General features: G+C 51.5%; 2 protein-coding genes across 2 annotated transcripts in view; both read right to left on the reverse strand.

Annotated features, from left to right (window-relative positions):
- Positions 1-6,994, reverse strand: part of LOC132835187 (calmodulin-binding transcription activator 2-like) — a 123,655-nt gene extending 116,661 nt beyond the window's left edge. The window contains exon 1 of the mRNA XM_060854551.1: positions 6,958-6,994. Coding sequence (XP_060710534.1) covers positions 6,958-6,982 — 25 coding nt within the window. The 5' untranslated portion in view covers positions 6,983-6,994. The remainder of the gene's footprint in view (positions 1-6,957) is intronic.
- A 3,894-nt stretch (positions 6,995-10,888) lies between these two features.
- Positions 10,889-24,699, reverse strand: LOC132835315 (uncharacterized). Its single transcript, XM_060854761.1, has 6 exons — positions 24,618-24,699; positions 21,513-21,629; positions 14,456-14,498; positions 13,397-13,602; positions 12,752-12,890; positions 10,889-11,178 (listed from the first exon to the last, which is right to left on the reverse strand). Exons 2-6 carry the CDS (start codon positions 21,617-21,619, stop codon positions 10,999-11,001), a joined length of 675 nt encoding a protein of 224 aa, XP_060710744.1. The 5' UTR covers positions 21,620-21,629; positions 24,618-24,699; the 3' UTR covers positions 10,889-10,998.
- Positions 24,700-25,929: the final 1,230 nt, after the last annotated feature.

A 25,929-nucleotide genomic window follows, 5' to 3' on the forward strand; every position in this document is an offset into this window, starting at 1 on the left:
TAATCTGCAGAGAGTTTCAGCCTAACCTTCTCTGATAAGACACTGTGTCCATTCTAAAGGACTAGTCTGGTAAACCTTCCCTGCGCTGCTTCCCAGGTTCTTCCTTAGCCCAGGAGACCAACACTGCCCACAGTCCCACTGCCTCACAGCACACTGAAGGCCACCTTCCCCTCCTGATGGAACTCACAGCGTCGGAGGCTGAGGGGTGACCTGATAGAGGTTTACAAAATTATGAGGGGCACGGATAGTATAAATAGACAAAGTCCCTTCCTTGGGGTGGGGGAGTCCAGAACTAGAGGAGCATAGGTTTAGGGTGAGAGGGGAAAGATATACAAGAGACCTTAGGGGCAACTTTTTCACTCAGAGGGTGGTACGTGTATGGAATGAGCTGCCAGAGGATGTGGTGGAGGCTGGTACAATTACAGCATTTAAGAGGCATCTGGATGGGTATATGAATAGGAAGGGTTTGGAGGGATATGGGCCGGGTGCTGACAGGTGGGACTAGATTGGGTTGGGATATCTGGGTCAGCATGGACGGGTTGGGCCGAAGGGTCTGTTTCTGTGCTGTCCATCTCTATGACTCTGCTGATTATTTTTGCCCCTGTGAACCATGCACAAGGATGCACAGATCCCTCTGCTCCTCAAAGATCTAGCCACTCACTGTTCCCTCATTATTCCTGCCAAAATGGATGATTTTCCACCCACCCAGACCTTTACCCACTCAGTTATAACCAATCTAGATCTGCTCGTCACTTCTTGCTCACTTACCTTCCTCCCTACGTTTGTCATCAGCAGGTTTAGCAATTTTAGCTTCTGTCCCTCCATCTAAGCCTTTGGTATAAATTGGAATGGGGTTGGACTGGGGTGGACAAGGTCAGAGGTCCCACAGCTTTATTGTTGGGTGATGGGGAGGGAAGCACACAGATACAGAATTTAAAGGTGGGGAGATGACGGGCAGAGGAATTAAAAGATCATACACATGGTGAGAGTGGGATGGCGATCGGTTGAACAATAAGTCTCTGCAGGTGACCAAACCTTTTCACCCAGGAAAGGAGCAGTGCTGGAAAAGCTCGTGCTCCCAAATCAACCTGTTGGACTATGAGCTGGTGTTCTGTGACTGCTGACCATCTCAAGTTAAAGGGCTGACACCTGTCACCCACAATTTGGCATTCCTGTCAGCTACTCAGCCTCAATCCAGGCCAACATTCCTGAGGAAGGGCTTCTGCTCGAAACATTCGATTCTCCTGCCCCTCGGATGCTGCCTGACCTGCTGCGCTTTTCCAGCACCATCCACACTCTCCACTCTGATCTCCAGCAGCTGCAGCCCTCACTTTCTCCCGATATGTTACCCCATCCACTAGGAGCCTTTCCTCTCTGCTAGAACCTCTGACCTAATACCTTCTGGGTCAACAAACAATGCTCCTCTCAGTTAAAGAAGCAGTGTGCCTTGCTTCTGGGATCTATGCCATTTGACCTGAGCATTAGCAACATCACTTAAACCCCACAAAGGAACAGGAAATAGGGGAAGGAGGAGGTCAGAGCTAAAAATGTGTTGCTGGAAAAGCACAGCAGGTCAGGCAGCATCCAAGGAGCAGGAGATTCGACGTTTCAGGCATAAGCCCTTCTTCAGGAATGAAGGAGGTCACTCAGCACTTCAGGAGAGAAAATGAAGAGCTTGTGGCGGATGTATTTCAACACTCCCTCACTCTCCTCCAACCCCTTTATGTCTTGAACATTGGTAAATCTATTGACCCCCCCCACCTTGAATATTTGCAAAGACTTCCACAGTCCTGGGGAATAGGGGTTCCAAAGATTCACCACTCTCCGAATGAAGAGATCCCCTCTCAGCTCAGTCAGAAATAGTGAGTCTCTTATTCCAAGTTTGTGTTCAACTCTCTTCAAAGGTCAGTCCCACCACCCCGGGAATTACTTTAATGGAATCTCTCTCGATGGCAAAGACACCTTACTATTAGTCAGGAGACCAGAGTGACACACCATACTGCAGCTGCAATCTCCCCAAAATTGCAGTCAGACCCCTGTACTCCTGTACCTAAGTGGTAGTGGAATAAATCCCAATTCCGATCTGCCTTTCCTCAGTGCAGATGCACCAGTATGTCAGGGGAACAGCAGGGTACAACTCACAACCTGATTCAGTGACCAGGCTGAGGGCTGGGCTGCGGGGGTGGTATTTCACAAACCAGAAACCTAACGCAGACATGTAACCCCCTAACTCCTGCACACTGAATCACGGCACTAAACCCCACATCCCCAGGCCCGCCAGCACAACACACTGACAGCAGATTCCATTTTAAATGCTGATGAAAACAAAACAACATGACATGAGTTAAACAATAACAGTGCCTACTCACAGCAGCAGGGATGCAGTATGATACAAGGCATCACCTTCACAGACACTCATTAAACACAGCTTTACATTCCACAGCTACATGCGCTGACGGACTGACTGCCGTGCTCACCAAATGACAGCTGAAGTGTACGGAGCAGGGGAGGTCAGGGACACCCACCTTGGTCCATATGGGACACTCAGACACAGAAATGTGAACAGACTGAGTTCGGACACGGGTTGCCCCTGGCCATAGGGAACAGCAGCTCCCTGCCAAATCTGGGTATGCAACAAGAAAATCAATTTCACAAGGAAAAGGGTCATCCATGGGGAGCAGGATGGACCGAGAGCGTGAGCTGGATGCCCAGGCAGCTTGACAGGAGAGCCATGATGGCTGGTGTGTTCTCACTGTTGTCATATATGCAAACACGCAAGGCAAATCTGGCAGCCAGCACCAAGAGAAACAAACAACAACTCCGTTTATCCAGATCCTCACACAGGCCACCGAACAACAAGGTGTTTCACAGGAACACAGGCGGAGGAGACATCAATGACAACAGATCAGCTCAGGTGGTGATGACAGCAACAAACGCCTCGGTGTGAAGGGATGGTTTCATGAAGCATTATATATACATATTATAGAGAGAGAGAGAGAGAGAGAGGGGTGAGAGTGTTGGGGGAGTGTTCGGGCAAGACTTCCAGGCCTGAGGGATCAGTCATGTGAGGGCACAGTCCCCAGGGGTCAGTCATGTGAGGGCACAGTCCCCAGGGGTCAGTCATGTGAGGGCACAGTCCCCAGGGGTCAGTCATGTGAGGGCACAGTCCCCAGGGGTGGAGCAATGAGAATCGGGTGAGCAAGGGCGATATCAGTCAGAAACATTCACGTGAATAAGTGCTGAACACAAATCAGTTTCAGAAACATCTGCAACAGTTTTCTCCAGGACATCAGGAACAATGTCGCAGCACGGACCCTCCGACAGTGCCCACTCCCTCAGCACGGACCCTCCGACAGTGCCCACTCCCTCAGCACGGACCCTCCGACAGTGCCCACTCCCTCAGCACGGACCCTCCGACAGTGCCCACTCCCTCAGCACGGACCCTCCGACAGTGCCCACTCCCTCAGCACTGACATTCCGACAGTGCCCACTTCCTCAGCACTGACCCTCCGACAGTGAGGCATTCCCTCAGCACTGACCCTCCGACAGTGCCCACTCCCTCAGCACTGACCCTCCAACAGTGCAGCACACCCTCAGCACTGACCCTCCGACAGTGAGGCACTCCCTCAGCACTGACCCTCCGACAGTGCCCACTCCCTCAGCACTGAACCTCCGACAGTGCCCGCTCCCTCAGCACTGAACCTCCGACAGTGCCTGCTCCCTCAGCACTGACCCTCCGACAGTGCTCGCTCCCTCAGCACTGACCCTCTTACAGTGCGGCACTCCCTCAGCACTGACCCTCTGATAGTGCCCACTCCCTCAGAACTGACCCTCCGACAGTGCCCACTCCCTCAGCTCCGACCCTCTGACAGCGCCCACTCCCTCAGCACTGATCCTCCGACAGTGCTCGCTCCCTCAGCACTGACCCACCGACAGTGCCCACTCCCTCAGCACTGACCCTCTGACAGTGCCCACTCCCTCAGCACTGACCCTCTTACAGTGCGGCACTCCCTCAGCACTGACCCTCTGATAGTGCCCACTCCCTCAGAACTGACCCTCCGACAGTGCCCACTCCCTCAGCACTGACCCTCCGACAGTGCCCACTCCCTCAGCACTGACCCTCCAACAGTGCAGCACACCCTCAGCACTGACCCTCCGACAGTGAGGCACTCCCTCAGCACTGACCCTCTGACAGTGCCCACTCCCTCAGCACTGACCCTCTTACAGTGCGGCACTCCCTCAGCACTGACCCTCTGATAGTGCCCACTCCCTCAGCACTGACCCTCCGACAGTGCCCACTCCCTCAGCACTGACCCTCCAACAGTGCAGCACACCCTCAGCACTGACCCTCCGACAGTGAGGCACTCCCTCAGCACTGACCCTCCGACAGTGCCCACTCCCTCAGCACTGATCCTCCGACAGTGCTCGCTCCCTCAGCACTGAACCTCCGACAGTGCCCGCTCCCTCAGCACTGAACCTCCGACAGTGCTCGCTCCCTCAGCACTGACCCTCCGACAGTGCCCGCTCCCTCAGCACTGACCCTCCGACAGTGCCCGCTCCCTCAGCACTGACCCTCTTACAGTGCGGCACTCCCTCAGCACTGACCCTCTGACAGTGTGGCACTCCCTCAGCACTGACCCTCTGACAGTGCCCGCTCCCTCAGCACTGACCCTCCGACAGTGCCCGCTCCCTCAGCACTGACCCTCCGACAGTGCTCGCTCCCTCAGCACTGACCCTCTTACAGTGCGGCACTCCCTCAGCACTGACCCTCTTACAGTGCCCACTCCCTCAGAACTGACCCTCCGACAGTGCCCACTCCCTCAGCTCCGACCCTCTGACAGCGCCCACTCCCTCAGCACTGATCCTCCGACAGTGCTCGCTCCCTCAGCACTGACCCACCGACAGTGCCCGCTCCCTCAGCACTGACCCTCTGACAGTGCCCACTCCCTCAGCACTGACCCTCTGACAGTGCCCACTCCCTCAGCACTGACCCTCTGACAGTGCCCACTCCCTCAGCACTGACCCTCTGACAGTGCCCACTCCCTCAGCACTGACCCTCTTACAGTGCGGCACTCCCTCAGCACTGACCCTCTGACAGTGCCCACTCCCTCAGCTCCGACCCTCTGACAGCGCCCACTCCCTCACCACTGATCCTCCGACAGTGCCCACTCCCTCAGCTCCGACCCTCTGACAGCGCCCGCTCCCTCAGCACTGACCCTCTGACAGTGCCCACTCCCTCAGCACTGACCCTCTGACAGTGCGGCACTCCCTCAGCACTGACCCTCTGACAGTGCGGCACTCCCTCAGCACTGACCCTCCGACAGTGCCCGCTCCCTCAGCACTGACCCTCCGACAGTGCCCGCTCCCTCAGCACTGACCCTCCGACAGTGCCCGCTCCCTCAGCACTGACCCTCCGACAGTGCCCGCTCCCTCAGCACTGACCCTCCGACAGTGCCCACTCCCTCAGCACTGACCCTCTGACAGTGCCCACTCCCTCAGCACTGACTCTCTGACAGTACCCGCTCCCTCAGCACTGACCCTCCGACAGTGCTCGCTCCCTCAGCACTGACCCTCCGACAGTGCCCGCTCCCTCAGCACTGACTCTCCGACAGTGCCCACTCCCTCAGCACTGACCCTCTGACAGTGCCCACTCCCTCAGCACTGACCCTCCGACAGTGCCCACTCCCTCAGCACTGACTCTCCGACAGTGCCCACTCCCTCAGCACTGACCCTCCGACAGTGCCCACTCCCTCAGCACTGACTCTCCGACAGTGCCCACTCCCTCAGCACTGACCCTCTGACAGTGCCCACTCCCTCAGCACTGACCCTCCGACAGTGCCCACTCCCTCAGCACTGACTCTCCGACAGTACCCACTCCCTCAGCACTGACCCTCTGACAGTGCCCACTCCCTCAGCACTGACCCTCCGACAATGCCCACTCCCTCAGCACTGACTCTCCGACAGTACCCACTCCCTCAGCACCGACCCTCCGACAGTGCCCACTCCCTCAGCACTGACCCTCCGACAGTGCCCACTCCCTCAGCACTGACTCTCCGACAGTACCCACTCCCTCAGCACCGACCCTCCGACAGTGCCCACTCCCTCAGCACTGACCCTCCGACAGTGCCCACTCCCTCAGCACTGACCCTCCGACAGTGCCCACTCCCTCAGCACTGACTCTCCGACAGTACCAGCTGGTTGTAGAGTCTATGGTCATTGAATGGATCCCACTCCAATGGTGCAGTTTGGGCTGGTGTTGTTAGTCCTCCTGCAGAATGTTTGGGGCTTGGGGGGGGGGGGGGGGGGGGGAGAGTGAGGCTTTAAATGGAGGAAACTTGGAAGATGGGAACATTTGGGGGTTGGTTGGGGAGGGGGGGAGGGGGTGAAGATGGGGAAACGGTGAATGGAGGAGGGGAGAAGGGTGGGCAGAGGAAGGTGGGAGGAGAACCGGTGAGAGGAGGGGGGTAAGGGAGATGCACCGTGGGTGGGGTGGGGGTGGAAGGGGAGTGGGAACTGAGGGTGTGTTCGGGATGGGAGGGGGACATGGACAGGGACTTGAGCCCGGTCAGGATTCCCCCAGGGCTTTGTGTCCCTCTCCCCCCACCCACAGGGTCTCTCTGTCACCCTCTGTGTCTCACCCCCCACCCACGGGCTCTCTCTGTGTCCCTCTCCCCCCACCCACGGGCTCTCTCTGTGTCCCTCTCCCCCCACCCACGGGCTCTCTCTGTCACCCTCCGTGTCTCACCCCCCACCCACGGGCTCTCTCTGTGTCCCTCTCCCCCCACCCACGGGCTCTCTCTGTCACCCTCTGTGTCCCTCACCCCCCCACTCACAGGGACCCTCTCTGTCACCCTCTGTGTCCCTCTCCCCCCACTCACAGGGACCCTCTGTGTCCCTCTCCCCCCACCCACGGGCTCTCTCTGTCACCCTCTGTGTCCCCCACCCCCAGGGTCCTACCTTCCGCCTTCATGACGGCCGCCATTTTACTTCCGATTCCCATTGGCCCTCGGCCCCGCCTCTGCCCTGCGCTCATTGGCTGGTCCCGCTCGGTGCCCGCCCTCGACTGGCGGCCGCTCCGCCAATCACCGCGCGGCCCTCCGCTGGTTGGCTGGAGCCGTGGCCAATGAAAACGGCGCTGGGCACAGCATCTCCATCCCTGATTGGACAGCATCGTCGCCAATTACCGGGTGAGCTGTGTTCGCCCAATTAGGGTGGAGTGGAGGCCATTCAACCCGTCGGGTTACGCCTAGCCCATTACTTTGGTGCCAAGCTCATGCTGTCACGCTGTGTGCCAGAGTTCATGTCATACATGAGTAGTGCCCCTCCCTCTGAGGCAGGAGGTCTACCATCACACCCTCATCCAGAGGGAAAGCTGGGTCAGCCGAGGGAGGTGTACGGTTACAGGGATATGCCCTTTGGAGGGGTTAGAGTGGATCCAATGGGCCAAATGGCCTCCTCTCCCACTGTATGGATCCTATGAAAAGGCAGTGACGGTGTCATTCCACAAGCCTTGCACATTGATCCTTATTCCAAATAATCATCCCGTGCTCCCTCCCTCCCTCTCCCTCTCCCTCCCTCTCCCCCTTTCTCTCTATCCCTCCCTCTCTCTCCCTCCTTCTCTCTCCCTCCTTCTCTCTCCCTCCTTCTCTCTCCCCCTCTCTCCCTCTCTCTCCCTCCCTCTCTCTCCCTCCCTCTCTCTCCCTCCCTCTCTCTCCCTCTCTCCAACCGTCAGCTTTGACAAAGGGTCAGTTAGACTCGAGTCGTCGGCTCTTTCCTCCCCTTACAGACCGTGCCAGACCTGCTGAGATTGTCCAGCATTTTCTCTTTAGCTCTCTCTCCAATGACTCACTGGAAGCAACCTCCACCACAATTTCAGGCAATGCTTTTCCAGACCCTAACTACTCACTGTACAAACATGGGGTTGGAGGGATATGGGCTGGTGATGTGCAGGTTAGGGTGGGTTGGCCATGGGGAATTGTCCCATAGTGCCCAGGGATGTGCAGGTTAGGGTGGATTGGCCATGGGACAGTGTCCCATAGTGCCCAGGGATGTGCAGGTTAGGGTGGGTTGGCCATGGGGAATTGTCCCATAGTGCCCAGGGATGTGCAGGTTAGGGTGGATTGGCCATGGGACAGTGTCCCATAGTGCCCAGGGATGTGCAGGTTAGGGTGGATTGGCCATGGGGAATTGTCCCATAGTGCCCAGGGATGTGCAGGTTAGGGTGGGTTGGCCATGGGGTATTGTCCCATAGTGCCCAGGGATGTGCAGGTTAGGGTGGATTGACCATGGGGTATTGTCCCATAGTGCCCAGGGATGTGCAGGTTAGAGTGTGGTGCCATGGTGGGATTAATGGGAACAGATGGAGGGCAGGGGACTGGTTCTGGATGCAATGCTCCCTGGAGATGTGGTACAGACTCAATATGTGCTCAGTGGCGTCCTTCTTCACTGTCAGGGCTCAATGAGGTGTCTTGTACCAAATTCAACATCACATTCTTGCCCTTCTCCTCTCTGTGGTTGTTGTGAAAGCCCAGGCCACTGTGTGCTTTGTTAATAGATTTCATATGCACAATGCAAACGGTCCCTTTTATTCCCCAACCTGCAACATTTCCTCACAAGTCTGTCATGTTGTACTGAATTAGAAGCCTTCTGAAATACCACATCAACAGCGTCACCCTGATCGGACTTTCTTATCTCTCCACCAAAACACTGCAGCAACATCTTCACCCAGAGGATGGTACGTGTATGGAATGAGCTGCCAGAGGATGTGGTGGAGGCTGGTACAATTGCAGCATTTAAGAGGCATTTGGATGGGTATATGAATAGGAAGGGTTTGGAGGGATATGGGCCGGGCGCTGGCAGGTGGGACTAGATTGGGTTGGGATATCTGGTCAGCATGGACGGGTTGGACTAAAGGGTCTGTTTCCGTGCTGTACATCTCTGTGACTCTAAGTTAGTTAAATACAGTTTCCACTTTAGAAATCTATGATGATTCTTCCTCATCAATCCACCTTTGTCCATGTGATAACAAGTTCAATCCGGAATAATTACTTCCTCTAGCTTCCCACCACTGTTGTTAAATTCATCTCCACAACCAATCATAGACCTCAGTGCCATCTTCCATCAGCATTAATCATTCCTTTCCATTCACTGTGTTATTCAGATCAACAACTCTACGGAATCTCTCCTTCACTGGCGACAAAAGGACAGAGAAGAAATGTCCTTCGTCAGAGAATGATGAATCTTTGACATTCTCTTCCACAGAGAGGTGTCATGAATTGAGTTCAATGCCATTTTTTCTAATCACATCCAGAGATAGGGGGATAGTACAGGAAGGTGACGTTAAGATAGATGATCATCCATTTCATTGCAAGCTCAATGGTTCTGCTCTTGCTGCTATGTCCTTGCAGTCCTGTACAGGATTCCTGTTGAGCCAGATCTCTCCTGTCATTCACTCAGTGCGCCCGCACAAACCAGTGCTCAGCTCAGATCTGCTCCTGATCTGTTTGTTAGCAAGCTAACATTCAGAGCCGCTGTGCCGGCCTCACCCATGAAAGCGTAGACCTGAGTATTTACAGAGGCATGCTCTTGACACAATCCTCACACTGAACACCTTTTTTCTTGTTCTCCTGAGAAACTGAGAGAGCAGAAAACGCTGGGCTCCACATTGCCAATGGGCTGAAGATATTTTTCCCACCTATCAGCCTTTCAACCAGGAGAGGAGAAGGTGAAAGGAATGATGACACAGTTGGTGCTTCAGTTCCTGGGAGTGTTGTCAGGCGCGATCCCCTTCTCTATGCAGCAAGTGTTTTCCAAAGTGATCGAGTGTATTCTCAATGTTAGCAAAACAAACAGGAACTTCAACGTGGACTGGGACAGGGAGGAAGATCAAAGGCATTTTGTTACTGCACTTCTCTCTCATAAAAACATGCTGGGCAGATGTTGTCAGAGATGGCGACAAATTGCAGATGGAATTGTAAAAGACAACTTTTAACAGGAGCTGGGAGACAGCAGCTCAGGATCAACCAGCAGCCAAACATGGCATTACGCTTCAGCAGCAACGAGAATTATTGCCAAATATTCCTGGGGGAGGTGGGGGGTGGGGGGGAAGGTTGTTTCTATTGGAGGGTGAACTAGAACGAGGGGGCACAGCCTCAAAATAAGGGGGGGGAGCAGATTTCAGACTAGCCTGAGGAGGAACTTCTTCCCCCCAGAGGGTTGGGAATCTGTAGAATTCCATTCCCCCCTCCCCCCCACCACCCCCAACCTCAGTGAAGCAGTTGAGGCTTCCTCACTAAGGCAAAGGTAGCTAGATTTGTTTGAACAGTCAAGAAATGAAGTGTTCTGGCGAGTGGGTGGGTAAGTGGAGCTGGGTCCATGAGCAGCCTTGAGTTCACTGAATGGGGGAGCAGGGTCGGGGGTAGTGGGAGCAGACGGCCTACTCCTGCTCCTGTGGTCTTATGTTCTAAGTTGCTTATCCAAAAGTGCCAATCCTCAGTGATCCAAAAAGGTGAAGACGCAGCGAGATAAACTCACACCTTTCCAGCCCCTCAAACCAACGAGGAAATCCTTCAGCAAAACGTGAAGCAGCTTTGAAGGGACTGGAATGGGATTGAGGAAAGGCCAGGGGAGAACACACAAGGATTAGGAAGGATTCTGGCAGAGGGAAGGGGGAAATCCCGGTGGGGTGGCATTTACAGAGGGATAGGGCATTTACAGGGAGATTGCAAGGGAAGAGGATTATTTCCAGACCAGGGTGAGGGGATAATGAGAATTGGTTTCTCTTTAGCTACTCTCCTTATTTAGGACCATGAGGAAATCTGGACCCAGACCACTGTTTGCAAAGGTATTACTTTACTGAAACTTCCGAAAAGCAGAGACAATGCATGAATCGGTTGAGTCCTGTACTGCTTCAGAGACTCACGGAAGGAAACAGAAATGACATGAACAAGGTGGTGAATAACCATCTTGCTGCACGCTCTTGCCTGACCCATTCTTCAGTCATTCCTCAGCACAGTGCTTCACATTCCAGAAGGTTTTGTCCTCCTGTGCCACCTCACTGAAGAAGCTGAAGGGCTGGGGTTTCTCCTGAGGCTCTGGTCCACAAAAAGCCAGATACGGAGTATCCTCTGGAACAAGACGCTGCTCCGGAACACCAAACTTCCACCGGGGCTGGAAAAACTGCTCAGAGAGAGGGAGGGAGGCAAGGAGCGGGAGAGGGAGAGGGAGGGGGAGAGGGAGAGAGGGAGAGAGAGGGAGAGAGGGGGGCAAGGAGGGGGAGGGGGTGCAGAGAGGGAGAGAGGGGGGCAGGGAGGGGGAGAGGGAGAGAGGGAGGGAGAGAGGGGGGCAGGGAGGGGGAGAGGGAGAGAGAGGGGCAGGGAGGGGAGAGGGAGATGAGCAGAGGGAGGGAGAGGGACAGATGGAGAGAGAGAAAGGGAGGAAGAGAAGGAGGAAGAGGAAGAGAGAGAAAAAGGAGAGGGGGGAGGGAGGGAGAAGAGGAACAGAGAGAGGGAGGGAGAGAGGGAGGAAGAGAGGGGAGAGAAATACATGGAGAGAGAGAGAGAGGCAGAGGGAGAGGGGAGGGGAATGGGGAGGAGGATGGGGAGGGGGAAGAGTGGGGGAGAGGGAGGGAAGGCGAAAGGACAAGAGAGGGTGGGAGAGAGGAAGAGGATGAGGGACAGAGAGAGAGAGCGTGAAAGAAAGAGGGAGACAGAGGGTGAAGGAGAGGACAAGACAGAGAGAGAGGGAAACAGATAGGGAGGGGACAAGAGAGTGAGAGAGAGAAAGTGAGAGAGAGAGATTGCGATTTTTTAGATTATGATGTCTTTCTATCATGAATCACACATCACAAAAGCACATCCTCAATTTGGATGTGGGCTCAACCATCACAAACGGCCACTTCAAACAAAAAGAAACACATAACAAAAGCTAGAAATTTTACAAATAAAAATAAATATCAACGGTTCTGAAAGAGAAAAAGCATGTTTCTAGAGAAACAATTAAAATCAATCCAAAACCAAGATTGTCTGATATGGAAAATAAACCTGAATTAGTAAATCAAACACTCCCAGGACAGGGGTTAGATACAGAGTAAAGCTCCCTCTACACTGTCACCCCATCAAACACTCCCAGGACAGGGACAGCACAGGGTTAGTTACAGAGTAAAGCTCCCTCTACACTGTCACCCCATCAAACACTTCCAGGATAGGGACAGCACAGTGTTACATACAGAGTAAAGCTCCCTCTACGCTGTCCCCCATCAAACACTCCCAGGTACAGGGACAGCACAGGCTTAGATACAGAGTAAAGCTCCCTCTACACTGTAGATTGAGCCCATGCACTGATTGTAACTTTGACTGTGATATAGCTAATACAAGGAGGAGTATCCTTAATAAAGTACAAAATATTGTGAAAGTACAATGATATCTATTCCTGATAAGGCTGAGAGATTGACATGCTGTCTCTCGGTGTCGGGAGGTGATTAGATCCCTGCTTTCCTAGTGTCTATCTGGGCATGTCTACATGTTGACATTTACAAAAGCAGAGTTCACTCAGACTGCATGATGTAACCAGCAAACAGGTTAATCTCTGTCGTTTAGCACCACCCAGACTATCAGATCTCCGATAGCGTGGCACTCCCTCGGTACCAATTCGAGGAATGTTGCCCTGCATTTGGAGTACGTGCCCCTCCAGCTCAGGCCTGAAGCTGCTTGCTGGTCCCTGTGGGAAGTACAGACAGGTGATCAGTTGTTACCAGTTCTCTGTCCTCCAGGTCAGCGTTGGTCAGGCAGTCTCCAATGTTGGTCGGGTCTGTCGCCTGGTTATCTGTCCTGAGTGTGTCCAGGTGCTCACTGTCCTGTGACCTCTCAGCACTCCATCTCAGAGCTTTCAGTCTGGGGGCAGAACAAGAACGCAGCAAGTTAGAGTTAAACAGCAACAGCATTCCTCACAACCCCCTCCCAGACACAACAGAGCTGCAGCAGGGAGACTGGTGGGCTGCTATGGGGTTGGGGAGGGGAGAGAGATGGGGTAGGGGGACAGTAAACGTGGGAGAGAAGTGGGAGGCGAGATGGGAGGGAGGGGATAAAAGGGAGGGAAGAGGGAGAGTGGAAGGAGGGAATGGGAGGGGTTGAGGGAGGGGAAGAGGAAGAGAGGGGAGGTGGGAGGGGGAAGGCGGGGAAGGAGGAGGGGTGGGGGAGAGTAATGGGAGAGGGGAGGTGGGGGGGAAGGGGGGAAGGCAGGAAAGGAGGAGGGGTGGGGGAGATGGGGGGGAAGGGAGAGTGGGGGAGAGGTGTGGGGGAAAGAGGAGGGGGAGAGGGGAGGTGGGGGGGAGAGGGGAGGTGGGGGGGGAGGGGGAGAGGGGAGGTGGGGGTGCGGGGAGGAGTAAGAGCCTCCGTACTGATCAATCCCGGCCTGTCTCCTCTTCAGCTCCTCCAGGTGATAGAGAACTGCCAGGGCCCGTCTCTCACTGGGTAGTCTCCTCTTCCCCTTCCTCCTCCCATAGAGCTCCCTCGGGGACGGCAGCCGGTGTAGCTCCAGGGTCGGTGTAGAGCAGCTACCATCCCGGGGGGGTCTCCGTCTTTGGGCTGCATGACTACTGAGCTGCTGGGGGCAGGCACAGAGACGTGGGGGGGGGGGTGGACGATTGGGAGGGAGGGGGAACAGGGAGGGAGGGGGATCAGGAGGGAGGGGGGACAGGGAGGGGGGGAGGATCGGGAGGAAGGGGGAGGATCGGAAGGGGAGAGGGCAGAGAGAGGGTGGAGGGCAGAGGGGGGCAGAGAGTGAGGGAGAGAGAGAGGAGAGTGAGAGTGGGTGAGGGGGTGATATCGTGAGATGGGGAGGGATGGATGGGGAGTGAGATGGTGTTAGAGGGAGACGAAAATACAACTCCTTAACAATATTGAATTATTGACTCCCCCACAGCAAGATCCCTCTCCCCAAGACCCCCTTCAGCGAGACCCCTCTGAGATGAGACCCCACTCCCCAAGACCGCCCACAATGAGACTCCACTCCCCATGACATCGCCCCGCCCCCCCCCCGCCAAAACCCCACTCCCATTGCACCCCACAGCGAGACTCCTTTCCAAGGTCCCCACAGTGTGACACCTCTCTGAGACCCGTCTCCCTGAAACTCCCCTTTCCCGAGACCCATCTCCCCCTGAGACCCACAGTGAGACCTCTCTTTCCAAGACCCCCAAAGTGAGACCCCTCTCTCCAGACCCCCACATTGAGACCCTCCTCCCTGAGACCAGTCTCCCCAAAACCCCCACAGTGAGACCCCTTTGCTGAGACCCCCATCAGGAAATGCTTTCGTGAGGACACTGCCTAAACCTGAACCCCAACGCCCTGTCCAATGCTGGGTTCCTCGCTGACCCTTTTCTCACAGCGAGGGGAGCTGCGCTGTTGGTGTGGAACGTTCCAGAAATCCCTGGTCTGCTGCTGCTGCTCCTGCTGCTTACCAATCTCGGGGGAGCTTCCTCATACACCTCCATCCAGTGAGGGCTGTAAGACACAATTCCCAAGAGAGGGGGGGTTAAGGGTGAACAGCAGCCCAGACAATGGACAACAATCTCCCTTCGAGGGAGGCTAACATCAGTCCTTCCACATAGTCAGCGCAGGGGCCGAGCCCCTCTGTCTGCCTGCATGAGGGAGCGTCACCCAGCTATTCCACACTGCCAGGCATCGCAGGCAGCACTGGACACACACGCATGCACACACAGCAACGAGTGAGAGACTCTGAGCTCTACCCTGGAGCACTAATCCTGATTGCCGTACCCAGTGCTGGGAGCTGTGCTGGCGTGGCCAACAGCAGCTGAAATGCCCACCCCACTGTGAGAGGCAGCAGCACACTGGCTCAGTGGTTAGCACTGCTACCTCACAGTGCCGGAGTGTACTATCTACAAGATGCACTGCAGACATTCACCAAAGATCCTCACACAGCACCTTGCAACTCCACGCCCACTTCCATCTAGAAAGACAAGGGGCAGCAGGTACTTGGGAACACCATCCCCCGACAAGTTCCCCTCTGAGCCACTCACCACCCTGATTTGGAAATATACCTCTGTTCCTTCAGTCATTGGGTTGAAATCCTGGAATTCCCTCCCTACAGGCATTGTGGGTCAACCCACAGCAAGTGGACTGCAGCGATTCAAGACAGCAGCTCACTACCACCTTCTCAAGGGCAAATAGGGATGGGCTATCAATGCTGGTCAGCCAGTGTTAGGAAGATGTGGGTTAAGAGAGTTAAAAGCTAGCAGAACTGCCTGATGGCACCAAGCATTCTCAACAAGATGCAATGTAACATGTGGTCCAGCAGTTAGTGTAGCTGCTAGCCTGGATACAAAAACAGATTCAAATTAGGCCAATCAGGTTAAATTATACCCCCAAAAATACCAAATTCCAATCAAGTTTGAATTTCATATACTGACAATCTTAAAAGCCAATGATACAATCCGATGCTTTAGGGGGTATAAGACCGGGGAAAGTTTAACAGTTGAGAGGAGAACTGACAAGTCACCAGCATGTAAAGACAGCCCAAAAAATAGCTCTCGTAAAGATACCTTTATCAATCAGTAACCTGTGGAACAGAATCCCCAATGAGAAGAAAAGACGACAGGAATACAGAGAAGAACCAAACGCTCCTTGGTTTTGAGATAAGAAGTTTTGTTTTAATCAGGATTTTTATCAGACCAGTATTATAGAGGGAAAAGTAAAAGATCTGTCAGAGAATGGAGTTGTAAATAGTTATTAGGTAATGATTCTCTGTTATACTTTAAGGAATAAAGTTGTTAATTTTTCCTTTAAATAGCTCTTGGCCTCTCTGCAGATTACTGCATGGGATAAATTGTTTCGGTGTTGCTAGTTTAAATTAAGCAGGAGGGGTTACCCTGTGTCCTAACAGTTTGGGGGCTCCTTATCGGAATTTGAACTGGATTAGACAGATCTGAATAGATTTGGGGGTGCAAAAAAATCCCAGCAGATTTAAACACCTGCAGGTTAATGTCCTGGAGCTTTATATAAAACGTGGTGAGGCAGTGGGTTTAATTTTGGTGCCTTGTGGTTGATTAAATTAAAAGGGAGCAAAATGGCCCTTAAAATTGCTAAAGGGGTTTTGGGGTTTGAAGATGATTCTCAAGTTTGCCAAGAAGGTTCAGAAGGAAAGAAAAAGGCCATATTTTTAGAATTAGCAAATAAGTTAGGTTTGGGTTTAAACAAGGACAAAGTAAGGGAGATACTCAAACACTTAGGTGCATCAGAGAAACTGACAAGTGCAGGAGAGGTAGAGAGACTTAAATTACAATTGAGGAAAATGGAGTTAGAAGATAAACAAAGGGAGATAGAAAGAGAAAGCGAGAGAGAGGGAGGAAAAAGAGAGAGAAGGTTTTTGGCTGAGCAAAGAGAAGGCGAAGAAACGGAGAGAGGAAGAGAGAAAAGGAGAGCGAGAATTTGCGCTTGATGAGTTGGGCTGAGTCAGCAAAGTCAAGTTAACACGATGGAGATTAAAGAGAAGGTAGTGATATATGTTATAATGCTGCCACATTTTGATGAGAAAGGTGTGGAAGTCTTAGATTAGATTAGATTACTTAGTGTGGAAACAGGCCCTTCAGCCCAACAAGTCCACACCGACCCGCCAAAGAGCAACCCACCCATACCCCTACATTTACCCCTTACCTGACACTACGGGCAATTTAGCATGGCCAATTCACCTGACCCGCACATCTTTGTGACTGTGGGAGGAAACTGGAGCACGCGGAGGAAAGCCACGCAGACACGGGGAGAACGTGCAAACTCCACACAGACAGTCGCCTGAGGCGGGAATTGAACCCGGGTCTCTGGCGCTGTGAGGCAGCAATGCTAACCACTGTGCCACCGTGCTGCCCACAAGAGTAACCAACCCAGACCCATTCCCCTATGCTCTACATTTACCCCAGATTAATACATCTAACCTACACATCCCTGACCACTATGGGCAATTTAGCATGGCCAAATTTATGTCTTTTGAAAAAAGTTGAGGCAGGTGGAGTCACCTGAGGATTTGTGGATAGTGCTAATTCAGACTAAACTGGTAGGCACAGCTGGTGAGGTATTTGCCGTGTTGTCAGATGAGGGGGTCAAGAGATTATGAAGAGGCTATTTTAAGTACTTATGAATTGGTACCAGAAACATATAGACAGTAGTTCAGAAACACAAAGGAGGAACCAGGTCAGACTAATGTCCAGTTCTAAAGAATTAAACATAGTCATTTTGATAGATAGGACCTTTGAGGGTCTAAGAGAGAATATTCTGCTGGAGGAGTTTAAAAACTCACTTCCAGAGATGGTAAGAATTCTCGTGGATGAACAGAAAGTTCAGGGAGTGAGAAGGGCGGCTGAATTAGCAGATGAGTACATGCTGGGGCATTAGACAAGCTTTCAGCCAGAATTTTATTCTGTGAGGGATACAAGTTGGGAGAAGGGGAGATCCTACACTACTAAACCCAAGAGTAGAGAACACGGGTAAGAATTTACCACAGGATAAGAAAGAAGCTCAAGAGGGTGGAAAGGAGGTGAAAGGCCTCAGGTGTTTTCACTGTGGTAAAGTGGGACACGTAAAGTCACAGATCTGGCTGTTACAGAGAGGCACTGTGGGAAAAGATTAGTGCAGAGGAGAAATGGATGGAAGTGCACCAGGTTGTGTTGTCGGTAGCAGACAGACAGGAGGATTAATGGGTAGCACATGGACTACCTGTAGGAGCCCACCGAGGGGTACGAAAGACTCAGACTGAGGTACAAAAACATTTTTATTGGCCTGGAATGCACAAGGATGTGGTTAACTTTTGCCGTACACATCATCCATGTCAAATGTTGGCATAAAACCAGCACCATTGTTGTCAATTCCCACGGTCGAAGAACCTTTTGGGAACTAAGAGTGTGAACCGGTACATGTTAACCATAATGGATGTGCCTACCGGATTTCTGGAGCTAACTCCATTACAGAGTATCAAGGTAAAAAAGGGTGGTAGAGGAGTGAGTAGCTTTGTTCACACAGTATGGGCTACCCAGAGAGAGTCAGTCGGACCAAGGGTCACATTTTACCGCTAGGCTGTTTAAGGAGGTTATGGATATCTGAGGTATACAGCACTTTAAATCCAGTGTGTGTGTCCTGAATCCCAGGGAGCTTTAGAAAGGTAGCATCAGACCCTGATGACCATGTTAACAGCAAACTGTCCGGACTAGCTGAATGGCTGGGGTAAAGGGATCCCATTCCTACTGTTTGCCATTAGAGAATCTTCGAGTAAAAAGTGAGGTCTGCAGATGCTGGAGATCAGAGCTGAAAATGTGTTGCTGTTTAAAGCACAGCAGGTCAGGCAGCATCGAAGGAACAGGAAATTCGACGTTTCGGGCCAGAGCCCTTATTCCTGATGAAGGGCTCTGGCCCGAAACATCGAATTTCCTGTTCCTTGGATGCTGCCTGACCTGCTGTGCTTTAAACAGCAACACATTTTCAGCCCAAATGAGTCTTACCCAGTTCACTCCTTTCGAGTTAGTATTTGGCCATGAAGTGAGAGGCCCTTTGAAATGAATTAAAGAAAAATTGACAGGGCTAAAGTCGGAGATCTCACACTTAGATTATATATCGGAGGTGAGAGAGAGATTAAATAGAGGAGGTGAGTTAGCTAAATAGCATCTAAAGAGGGCACAGTATATGACAGATAAGCGTTTCGGGACTGACGTTTTCCTGTGGGGATGACGTACTAGTATTGTTACGAGTGGTAGGAGATCCCTTCAAAGCCCAGTTTAGTCAAACTGAGAAAACGTTGATTATCTCGTAAAGCTGTATTATCTCGTAAAGCTGCCAGATACATAATAAGTATCAAGTATGTTACATGAACATGTTGCAACTGCATTATACGAGAGAGAAAAGACTGGAGAAATAAGTGTTAGTTTCTGTCCCACAGAATGAGGAATCAAATCCAGATGATGTGGATTTTGACATTGTTTAAGAAGGGCGGTAAAGACAAGCCAGGGAACTATAGACCAGTGAGCCTGATGTTGGTGGTGTGCAAGTTGTTGGAGGGAATCCTGAGGGACAGGATGTACATGTATTTGGAAGGGCAAGGACTGATTCGGGATAGTCAACATGGCTTTGTGCATGGGAAATCATGTCTCACAAACTTGATTGAGTTTTTTTGAAGAAGTAACAAAGAAAATTGATGAGGGCAGAGCAGTAGAGTGATCTATATGCACTTCAGTAAGGTGTTGGACAAGGTTCCCCATGAGACTGATTAGCAAATTTAGATATCACAGAATACAGGGAGAACTAGCCATTTGGATACAGAACTGTCTCAAAGGTAGAAGACAGAGGGTGGTGGTGGGGGTTGTTTTTCAGACTGGAGGCCTGTGACCAGTGGAGTGCCACAAGGATCGGTGCTGGGTCCACTACTTTTACATAAATGATTTGGATGCAAGCATAAGAGGTACACAGTTAGTAAATTTGCAGATGGAGATGTAGTGGACAGCGAAGAGGGTTACCTCAGATTACAACAGGACCAGATGGGCCAATGGGCTGAGAAGTGGCAGATGGAGTTTAATTCAGTTAAATGCGAGGTGCTGCATCTTGGGAAAGCAAATCTTAGCAGGACTTATACACTTAATGGTAAGGTCTTGGGGAGTGTTGCTGAACAAAGAGACCTTGGAGTGTAGGTTCATAGCTCCTTGAAAGTGGAGTCGCAGGTAGATAGGATAATGAAGAAAGCATTTGGTATGCTTTCCTTTATTGGTCAGAGTATTGAGTACAGGAACTGGGAGGTCATGTTGGGGCTGTACAGGACTTTGGTTAGGCCATTGTTGGAATATTGCATGCAATTCTGGTCTCCTTCCTATCGGAAAGATGTTGTGAAACTTGAATGGGCTCAGAAAAGGTTTACAAGGATGTTGCCAGGGTTGGAGGATCTGACCTACAGGGAGAAGCTGAACTGGCTGGGGCTGTTTTCCCTGGAGCGTCGGAGGCTGAGGGGTGACCTTATGGAGGTTTATAAAATTATGAGGGGCATGGATAGGGTAAATAGACAAAGTCTTTTCCCTGGGGTGGGGGAGTCCAGAACTAGAGGGCATAGGTTTAGGGTGAGAGGGGAAAGATATAAGAGAGACCTAAGGGGCAACTTTTTCACGCAGAGGGTGGTACGTGTATGGAATGAGCTGCCAGAGAAAGTGGTGGATGCTGGTACAATTACAACATTTAAGAGGCATTTGGATGGGTAAATGAATAGGAAGGGTTTGGAGGGATATGGGCCAGGTGCTAGCAGGTGGGACTAGATTGGGTTGGGATATCTGGTCAGCATGGACGGGTTGGACCGAAGGGTCTGTTTCCGTGCTGTACATCTCTATGACTCTATGTGCTGCTAAATAGATTAAAAAATGAAGAAGTCCTTGAGCAGTGGGACAGTTTAGTAAGATATCTGTCTCAGGAGCATAGAACACAGTTGAAAGATTTGTTACTGCAGCATAAAAATGTATGTAAGAATCAGTTGGGGAGCACTAATGCTGTTGTACATGAAGTAGACGTAGGGAATACTGCTCCGATAAAACAACACTCCTATTGGCTTCATTCTCTCAAAGCCAGACAGGTCCAAATGGAGGTGGAGGCCGTGCTCAAAGAGGACATCATCGAACCGAGCCAGAGTGAGTGGAGTTCACTCATCGTCTTCTGTCTGTTAGGGTAATGTGTTTAAAGAATAGAGTAAAAAATGAAGCCATCTTTTCATTACGATGGTTCACTTTTTCTTAAGAGGGGAGATGTTTTGAAGATATGGGTGTACTGTTCCTTTAAGAGAGTTAAAAGGCTAGCAGAACTACCAATCAAGTTTGAATTGAATATATTGACAATCTTAAAAGTCAATGATACAATCCGATGCTTTAGGGGGTATAAGACCGGGGAAAGTTTAACAGTTGAGCGAAGAACTGACAAGTCACCAGCATGTAAAGACAGCCCAAAAAATAGCTCTTTTAAAGGTACCTTTATTAATCAGTAACCTGTGGAGTAGAAATCCTGAAGAAGAAGAAAAGAAGACAGGAATACAGAGAAGAACAAAGAGCTGCCTAGTTTTGAGATAAGAGGTTTTGTTTTGTGAACCTTAATCGGGGGTTTTATCAGACCAGTATTGTAGAGAGGAAAGTAAAAGATGGGTTAGAGGAAGGAGTTGTAAATAGTTGTTAGTTAATTATTCTTGGTTTTACTTTAAGAAATAAAGTCGTTAAGTTTTACTTTAAATAGCTCTTGGCCTCTCGAATTTTCACAGATTACTGCATGAGATAAATCTTTTCAGTGTTGCTGGTTTAAATTAAGCAGGAGACCATGCTTCCTCCCTGGAGACCATGCTTCCTCCCTGGAGTTAAGCAGTGACAGACAACCAGAGGGGAAGCTGATAGCTCAGGCCCAAGTTTGCTGAGGTCAGACACTGACACACCAGCCCTGACAGACTCAGTGTGCTGGCAGAGATTCATCACGGCCTTTACTTGGCTGTGTTACTGAACTCACACTGTTTGCTGCAGTGAATGCTCCAGGTTCATCGCACATGCCCAGTTGCTGACACCAGCTGAGGATCGCCACCTCCTTCCAGCTTCTGGTTCATATCTGCTGACCATCCTGGAACTCCTACAATGGGTCACACATTAACACCAACCAATACAAGGAAGGGGAAAGGTGGGAGCCAGGAGTGGACATGGGCCAGTGAGAGAGGGAGGATGGGAGGGTGAGACAGAGGGAGGGCGTGATGGCAAGAGGGAGGGTACGGGAGAAGTCATGAGAGAAGGAGAGTGTGAGGTAGGGAGGGGGTGAAGGAGAGAGGGCAGGTAAAAGAATACATGAGGAAGGATGTGAGAGAGAGAGAGGTGAGAGAGGAAAAAGGAGTAAGGGAGGGGACACAGGGAGCATAGGAGCGAAGGGTTAGGGAACATGAGGTAAACAGCGGGCATTTTGGATGACAGTATGTGGGATGGGTGGGGATAGTGGGAGAGGAAGAAAGGGCAGAGAATGGGGAGGGAGAGAGAAATGCAATGAAGATGTGTTGTCTGAAACATTCATTTCCAATAACATTGAGTGGACACATAGCTACATCTTGAGGATTTTGGAAAGAACACTTAGCAAAGCCAAGGTACCCAACTGCACCAAGGAAAACGTCTTGCATTTACAAAGAACATAAACTGTTTGACTGGAGTCACTAAGATCACAACACTTTCAGAGCGAGTTCCCAGTATGTGGCGTTAATAAATCCATTGGGTTTGAACTTTATGAAAGCCCATTGGAAAGCTTCATCACCACATGTGGAGGGTTCCTATCGGAGACATCATTATTTACACGACAATCTCCAGGAAAGTGCTGCCAGCCAGCTATAACAGATCCAGGGAGGCACATCAACACCAACAGTCTGTGGGAAAAACGGCTTTGGCTGCAGACTAACATTTGGATACTGTGAGAGTCATTCCTGTTTCACAATGTAATTTACCTCACCCAAGTATACTTGACAGAGTTCTCATATTCTTTTTTCAATGCAGTTTGAAAGTTGGTGTCATTTTTAAGAAGATTAAACACTTACATTTATAGTCATAAAGATGTACAGCATGGAAACAGACCCTTTGGTTTGAGACATCTATGCCGACCAGATATCCTAACCTAATTTAATCTCATTTGCCAGCACTTGGCCAATATCCCTCCAAACCCTTCCTATTCATATACCCATCAAGATGTCTTTTAAATGCTGTAATTGTACCAGCCTCCACCACATCCTCTGGCAGCTCATTCCATACACATACCACCCTCTGTGTGAAAAAGTTGCCCCTTAGGTCTCTTTTATATCTTTCCCTCTCACCCTAAACTTATACCCTCCAGTTCTGGATTCTCCCACCCCAGGGAAAAGACTGTGCCTACTTATCATATCCGTGCCCCTCATGATCTAATAAACCACGATGAGGTCACCCCTCAGCTTCCAACGCTCCAGTGAAGACAGCCCCGACCTAATCAGCCTCTTCCTAACCCTCAGCCCTGCCAACTTCCTTGTAAATCTTTTCGGAACACTTTCAAGTTTCACAAAAGGAGACCAGAATTGCTCGCAATATTCCAAAAGTGGTCTAATCAACATCCTGTACAGTCACAGCATGACCTTCCATCTCCTATACACAATGCTCTGACCAATAAAGGAAAGCATACGAAACGCCTTCTTCATGATCCTGCGACTCTACTTTCAAGGAACTACGAACCTGCATTCAAATATTTTGTTAGCCTTTAAATCTACGAGTGAATAGGTTGTGATTGCAATTAACCAGTCCGTTATTTGTTACTAAAGGAACAAGGCACACTTGCTTGTGATACTGAGCTACAAACAGGTACATAACTGGACATATCGCAAGCAAGGAGGGCAAACTCAGCTATTACAATCTATGTGGGCTCCATCAGCACTGACCTTCTGACAGTGCAGCACTTTGCCAGCTCTAACCCTCTGATAGAGTGGTGTTCGGTCAGTATCGACCCTCCGACAGTGTCCACTCCCTCAGCACTGACCCTCCGACAGTGTGGCATTCCCTCAGCACTGACCCTCCGACAGTGCAGCACTCCCTCAGTACTGAACCTCCGACAATGCGGCGCCCCCTCAGCACTGACCCTTGAACAGTGCAGCATTTCCTCAGTACTGAACCTCCGACAATGCGGCGCTCCCTCAGCACTGACCCTCCGACAGTGCAGCACTTTGCCAGCTCTAACCCTCTGATAGAGTGGTGTTTGGTCAGTATCGACCCTCCGACAGTGTCCACTCCCTCAGCACTGAACCTCCGACAGTGCCCACTCCCTCAGCACTGACCCTTGACAGTGCGGCACTCCCTCAGCACTGACCCTCCGATAGTGCCCACTCCCTCAGCACTGACCCTCCGACAGTGCCAACTCCCTCAGCACTGACCCTCCGACAGTGCGGTGCTCCCTCAGCATTGATCTTCTGACAGTGCGGCACTCCGTCAGCACTGACCATCCAACAGTGCGGCGCTTCCTCAGCACTGACCCTCCGACAGTGCCCACTCCCTCAGCACTGACTCTCCATAAGTGTGGCGCAACCTCAGTGCTGACCCTCCGACAGTGCCCACTCCCTCAGCACTGACCTCGGACAGTGCCCACTCCCTCAGCATAGACCCTCCGACAGTGCGGCGCTACCTCAGTGCTGACCCTCCGACAGTGCCCACTCCCTCAGCACTGACCCTCCGACAGTGCGGCGCTACCTCAGTGCTGCCCCTCCGACAGTGCCCACTCCCTCAGCACTGACCCTCTGACAGTGCGGCGCTACCTCAGTGCTGACCCTTCAATGGTGCCCACTGTCTCAGAACTAACCCTCCCACAGTATAGTGCTCCCTCACCCCTGACACTCCAACATGTGGCACTCCCAAATTGATATGAAATAAGAACATTATCTCATTTACTGGCTCTGTTTCAGTGATGTGGAATTTATGCCTTTTCCATTGATGGTTTCAGTGATGTGGAGTTTACAGCTTAATGGACAAATCCAAACTGTTCAAACATAATGGCCTATTGAGTGGTAGCTTCATTGAGCCATCTCCAGAACCATAACCCATCTCTCCATGAAAACACAAAAAAAAAACCTACGTCACAAATGGTATGAAATTTTCATCATTGTCATCTGTATCGCTGCTCTGAAGACTCCAAGGTGTTTTAAAATACTGACTCATCACAGCTGTGGAAAACAGGGAAAGAGAATTTAGGCCAGCAGCACGAAGCACAGACACACAATGAGAGAGGCAGTGGGGACTGAAACAGGGTGACAGTGTGTGTATGTCAGGGCAAAGACTGAGAATCGAGAGTCTACACACTGAATGAGACAGATAGGGAGGGGGTGTAGGGGGTTACAGAGATAGGGAGGGGGTGGAGGGGCTGGAGGGGGTTACAGAGATAGGGAGGGGGTGGAGGGGGTGTAGGGGCTGGAGGGGGTTACAGAGATAGGGAGGGGGTGTAGGGGCTGGTGGGGGTTACAGAGATAGGGAGGGGTGGAGGGGTGTACGGGCTGGAGGGGGTTACAGAGATAGGGAGGGGGTGTAGGGGCTGGAGGGGGTTACAGAGATAGGGAGGGGGTGGAGGGGGTGTAGGGGCTGGAGGGGGTTACAGAGATAGGGAGGGGGTGGAGGGGTGTAGGGGCTGGAGGGGGTTACAGAGATAGGGAGGGGGTGGAGGGGCTGGAGGGGGTTACAGAGATAGGGAGGGGTGGAGGGGGTGTAGGGGCTGGAGGGGGTTACAGAGATAGGGAGGGGGTGTAGGGGCTGGTGGGGGTTACAGAGATAGGGAGGGGTGGAGGGGTGTAGGGGCTGGAGGGGGTTACAGAGATAGGGAGGGGGTGTAGGGGCTGGAGGGGGTTACAGAGATAGGGAGGGGGTGTAGGGGGTGGTTAATATTTCGGTATTTAATCGGGTTTTTTAGGGTTATTGTTATTTTTTGGGGTTTGATGTTTATTTTGGGGATGTTTTATTGATGATTGGTGGGGGTGGGAGGGGCTTTATCCGGTTTTGGGGGATTTCAATGGGGGTTTTTTGACGTTTTGTTGTATTTTTAAAGGGTTTTATGGTTAGTTTTTTGGGGAAGTTTTATCGGGTTTTTCAGGGAATTGTCGGTTTTTTTGCGGGGGATTTATCGTGTTTTTATCCAGTTTTTTGTGGAGTTTATCGGGTTATTTCTCGGGTAATGGTGATGGGGGGGTATTTCCCGGGGTTTGGGGGGGTATTTCTCGGGGTTTGGGGGGGTATTTCCCGGCGTTTGGGGGGGTATTTCCTGGGGTTTGGGGGGGTATTTCCCGGGGTTTGGGGGTATTTCCCGGGGTTTGGGGGGTATTTCCCGGGGTTTGGGGGTATTTCCCGGGGTTTGGGGGTATTTCCCGGGGTTTGGGGGGTATTTCCCAGGGTTTGGGGGG

This window comes from Hemiscyllium ocellatum, chromosome 44 (genome assembly GCF_020745735.1).
Source record: "Hemiscyllium ocellatum isolate sHemOce1 chromosome 44, sHemOce1.pat.X.cur, whole genome shotgun sequence".
Classification (NCBI taxonomy): Eukaryota; Metazoa; Chordata; class Chondrichthyes; order Orectolobiformes; family Hemiscylliidae; genus Hemiscyllium; species Hemiscyllium ocellatum.

What these genes read in the sequence shown, in the direction of transcription:
- LOC132835315 (XM_060854761.1), bottom strand. Translation starts at nt 21,619, where the DNA reads ATGGTCAGCAGATATGAACCAGAAGCTGGAAGGAGGTGGCGATCCTCA. An exon ending in CATTCACTGCAGCAAACAGT is followed by an intron (nt 14,499 to 21,512) that starts GTGAGTTCAGTA and finishes TGTGTCTTACAG; the next exon opens with CCCTCACTGGATGGAGGTGT. An exon ending in AGACAGGCCGGGATTGATCA is followed by an intron (nt 12,891 to 13,396) that starts GTACGGAGGCTC and finishes TTCTGCCCCCAG; the next exon opens with ACTGAAAGCTCTGAGATGGA.